Source organism: Limulus polyphemus, unplaced genomic scaffold (genome assembly GCF_000517525.1).
Source record: "Limulus polyphemus unplaced genomic scaffold, Limulus_polyphemus-2.1.2 Scaffold3565, whole genome shotgun sequence".
Taxonomy (NCBI): domain Eukaryota; kingdom Metazoa; phylum Arthropoda; class Merostomata; order Xiphosura; family Limulidae; genus Limulus; species Limulus polyphemus.
In genome coordinates this window covers 1-4,823 of record NW_013669175.1, presented here as the reverse complement: position 1 = coordinate 4,823, position 4,823 = coordinate 1, and the positions used below count along the sequence as shown (strand labels likewise).

Here is a 4,823-nt window from a genome sequence, read left to right as displayed (position 1 = left end):
GTAAGACCCGTGCTCTTAATACTTATTAATGAAGTACACCTTTTAAAATAACTGCAGTCAATGTCTACATACCATTTGATAGAACAGATTATGAGCTATTTATATCTATGTAGAGTGAATAAAATTGTGTAAGCAGTAACGGTATGGGTTTGTGATGACATGAAACAGGATGAACAATGGAATCTAATGGGAAGTTAGGAGACTGAGGAACAAACCATCGATCTGAGAAGTTTTTCTAATTTTAGTTTGTTTAGATTCCTGAAAATGTTTTAGGTTGAATTATATCTGTTTGAAAGGTATATTATTTACTTCTATGACAAGACATCGGGTAAACTTAGTTAGGTTTAGCGAATATGACAGCCAATGGCAAGATATTCTGATGACTCAAACCCTTATTTATTGAACATTATTGTTAAGTTTATAGTATTGAAAAAAAAACACATAAATGTAATAGCTTGATCTTAAGAATATTGTCAGGAAAGATATTGTTACCTAGTCTAACAAAGATAATGATTGATACCATTTCGAAAGATCGTACCCACAGTCACTGATAAATCTTTGTCAATTTTCACCATGTTTATTTTTAGCAACTTATAGCTAGAAATTGTGACTACTGCTATTAGCTAAATAAAGTATAAAAAGAAATATTTAAATAACTATCTATTTGAAACTGATTGGATACGAGTTAGATATCACAGGAAGTGTTTTTAATGTTTGTTTTCAAAACAGTATTTCACAAAAAATTTTGGAAATATCACAATGTAAAAAAATATTATTGAAAAACCAAATCAAGTTATTTTAGTTTTTTAAAGCTGAAACTAAGTACTATTTAGAAAGTTTGTACTACATTTCATGAAATTTGATGAAGTATTTACACTGTGAAAAGGAACAAATCAAGGGACACCTGGCCGGTACAGAAATTCATCAAATTTCATGAAACGTAGTACATTATACCAGAAAAATCAGTAGTAAACAAAAGTTGTGAGTCTTTGTTTTATGATGCTTTAACCTTTCAGTAAAATGTAAGCTATTTTAACCCGTATTTACACTGTGAAAAGGAACAAATCAAGGGACATCTGGCCAGTACAGAAAGGGTTAAAATAGCTTACATTTTACTGAAAGGGTAAAGCATCATAAAACAAAGACTCACAACTTTTGTTTACTACTGATTTTTCTGGTATAATGCATACAAACCAAAGTGGGTTTTGTTTTCTACTGTATTTATTGGATAATGTATTTTTATGGATGAAGAAACTATTTCATTTAGCTACATAGGTAGATACAAAATGGAATTTAAATAAAAACATGTCTTTTTTTTTTATAGCATTAAATTACTGGAGGATTATAGTGACGTTGTAACATGTAGAGTCGTCAACTTTTTGAACGCCATAGATAGGCCTAAATAAAATGTTTTTAATTGTGTACCAGTTTAACGTTGGATATTATTTACTGGAGGGTGTTTGAAATATAGGATGGATATATTAAAATAAAAATTGTAAACGTAGACAAAAGATGTCCCTTATTAGTGAAATATCTACTTCTTACTCTGTAACTCTCACATTCTTGTTTTGTTATAGAGATTAAGGACAGAGAACAGACTACTGAGGCAGAGAATAGAAAATCTAGAACAGGTGAGTTGGAATAGAGTTACTATGGTAACTGTAACATAGGGAAATAAAACCACACATTCTAATGCTAGTAAATAGGGGATTTAGGGAGAACCATCCCCCAGAGGCATTTGTAGGATTTATTTTTTATTTAGGGCACAACAGAATATAGTTAGTTGGGGGGGAGGGGCAGAAAAATGTACTGTCAGTGGGAGTCACAATATAGAGAATTTAAAAATCTTTAATAAATAACTGTATCTCATATGAGGGCTAGCTGGCTGATAAAGCTGTCTAATGAAGGCTGCTCCCATACCACCCCAGTGTGCGGGCAACCATCACCCCCTCCAAATTAAAAAAAACAAGTATGATGGTTATGTATGTGGTTGAAATTGCAAGAGGTTAAAATAGCGAATATACTTTAATTTTACAAACTATTTTTAACAGTGCAAGGTTCCCGAGCAACCACGTTTCTGGCAGTGCTAATATTGGTTTCTTTACATGTTACCACACATAGTGGTAGATACATTCTTAGTTATACCAACATGTTAGTTTCCGAGGGTCTAACGTGTCATGTGCCTGGGTTGTGATTCCAAGGGTTTATGTCCCATTGCTACAAGTTCATGCTCAGTATGAATTTTTAACAATTAAACCCCACTATTAGATTAAAATAGCCCAAAAGTTGATAGTGGTTGCTGTTGACTAGCTATCTTTCCTCTAGTCTACCAGTTGAAAATTAAGGACGGCCAGTGCAGGTAACCCCTATGTGTAAGTATCTGAAACAAACAAACCCCTTATTTTGGACCGTGGAGGATTAAAAACTCTTGATGTAAATAACGAATCTTGATTGCAGAAGTTCCTAGTAATGTTAAGTTTACAAGATTTCCTTGAACAGGAGAACACACTACATTACTGAAAACAGTTAATAACCTTGTTATACAGTCCTCATAACAGCTGAAAGAACTCGATTTTGTGTGCCTGGTTCGTAAGTTTTAATTTGTTCCAGTATTAATAACACGCATTTCTGCTTTCTGGTACCTTAACCACATAAACTACTAGTCTCTCAAAAATCCTTGATTTTTTTAGAGCTTATTTGAAATACATAGTCAATAAACATAAGGTTTTGATGATATTGATTAATGTCAGTGGTATTCATTTATGTCAGTCTTATTGATTGATGGCAGTGGTATTAAGTGATGTCAATGATATTGATGCTAACCCTAAAATATTGATTGATGTCAGTTGTATTGATTGATGGCAGTGGTACTAAGTGATGTCAATGATATTGATGCTAACCCTAAAATATTGATTAATGTTAGTGATATCAGTTAATCAGTTTTATTGATTAATGGCAGTGGTACTAAGTGATGTCAATGATATTGATGCTAACCCTAAAATATTGATTAATGTTAGTGATATCAGTTAATGTCAGTTTTATTGATTAATGGCAGTGGTACTAAGTGATGTCAATGATATTGATGCTAACCCTAAAATATTGATTAATGTCAGTGGTATTCATTTATGTCAGTCTTATTGATTGATGGCAGTGGTATTAAGTGATGTCAATGATATTGATGCTAACCCTAAAATATTGATAAATGTTAGTGGTATCAGTTAATGTCAGTCTTATTGATTGATGGCAGTGGTACTAAGTGATGTCAATGATATTGATGCTAATCCTAAAATATTGATTGACGTCAGTGGTATCGGTTAATGTCAGTGATAATGATGAAGTATTCACTGATGCCCGTGCAAGTGCAAACTTTGGTTTTGATAAAAGTATAAAGTACCCTAATTATTAACAATAAATTAAAGATATGTGTTTACTGTTTAAGTTTTTGACAGAATGGCATTTCAATAACAACTTTCTATTCAGGAGAGCTCGGCCCTAGCTGATCGCCTCATTCAGGGCCAGGTTACTCGAGCACAGGAGGCAGAAGATAATTTTACCATCAGAAGAGAATTGGAAGATTTGAGGTATAAAGAAGAAACGATCAAACAAGAACTGGATCTGGCTTACCAACAAATCCGAACTCTCAGTGAGGTGTTTATGTTTCCGTTTTATACTTTTGTAAAACTTTGAATTCTAATTTAACTCTACTAATACACTTGATTTAAAGAGAAAGTATTTTTTGAATGGTATTCTTGGATGTATTTTATTTACATGTGTATTTTTCATGGATGTTTGTTTATTCAACTGATAAATAAATAATGTTGTGATGAATTTTTTCAATTTCGTTATTACTAAAACTCTTGAGAATAAATCAGTCACGTGTTTTGTTGGAGATGTTTTTCATGTAAAACTTCGTACTTCTGCTATTGATTGAAAACAGGCTGGGTCACAACCTCCATCTTTTGACAATTCTGTTGATGAATTGCTGCAGTCTTTACAAGAAGAACTAGTGGCCGTGAAGCTTCGGGAAGCAGAGAAAGATGAAATTATGCAGGACTTAAGAGGCCAAATCCAGGAGCTTGAGGAGGTGGGACTGTGTTTGTGTTTTATTGAAATATTAGCGTACAGGCTTATGTATTTTCAAGTGAAAGAAGGTTATTAAATAAAGAAACAAATGTTAATGTTGAATATAACAACCGGGACCACCATCTGCTCTGTTTTTGGAGGGAGGGAGGTTCTTCAGTCTCTGTTTTTCTCCGTGGTTCTTTCATACAACTGGTTTATACACTTCATTTTAAATCAAGTTTAGAAGTTGTATTTTTTAACCGAAACAAAAACTCGTAAATTTTCAGGAATTTTGGCATGAGGTATACTGTTGTAGTGTATTAAGTACAAAACTGTATGAAAAATAATAAAATCTGGTGTTCTTCTACGATTTAGGTTAACAAACAGTTACGAGAAACAACTCCTGACAAAACACTAGCCCAACTCCAGGAAGAACTGATAGCTGTTAAGCTTAGAGAAGCTGAGGCCAACCTGTCTATGAAGGAACTTCGACAGAAAGTGTCTGATTTACAAACCATGTGGCGGGTAAAGTTAGTTTTCTGAGTTACTTTTCAAGAAACAAAGTAGCAATACTAAGAATTATATATATCATTTTATCAAATAACATTTTTGTATATATATATTAAGTTAAAATGTGGAGTCTATAAAATATACTGGAGTAAACCAAGCAACTTGTAGTGGAGTCTATAAAATATACTGGAGTAAACCAATCAACTTGTAGTGGAGTCTATAAAATATACTGGAGTAAACCAATCAACTTG

At 32.8% G+C, this 4,823-nt stretch overlaps 1 protein-coding gene across 1 annotated transcript in view; it reads left to right on the top strand.

Moving 5' to 3' along the window:
- LOC106469596 (ecotropic viral integration site 5 protein-like) overlaps positions 1-4,616 on the top strand; it is a 37,468-nt gene extending 32,852 nt beyond the window's left edge. The window contains exons 6-9 of the mRNA XM_022398171.1: positions 1,578-1,631; positions 3,481-3,648; positions 3,938-4,084; positions 4,438-4,616. Coding sequence (XP_022253879.1) covers positions 1,578-1,631; positions 3,481-3,648; positions 3,938-4,084; positions 4,438-4,605 — 537 coding nt within the window. The 3' untranslated portion in view covers positions 4,606-4,616. The remainder of the gene's footprint in view (positions 1-1,577; positions 1,632-3,480; positions 3,649-3,937; positions 4,085-4,437) is intronic.
- The last annotated feature ends 207 nt before the right edge of the window (positions 4,617-4,823 follow it).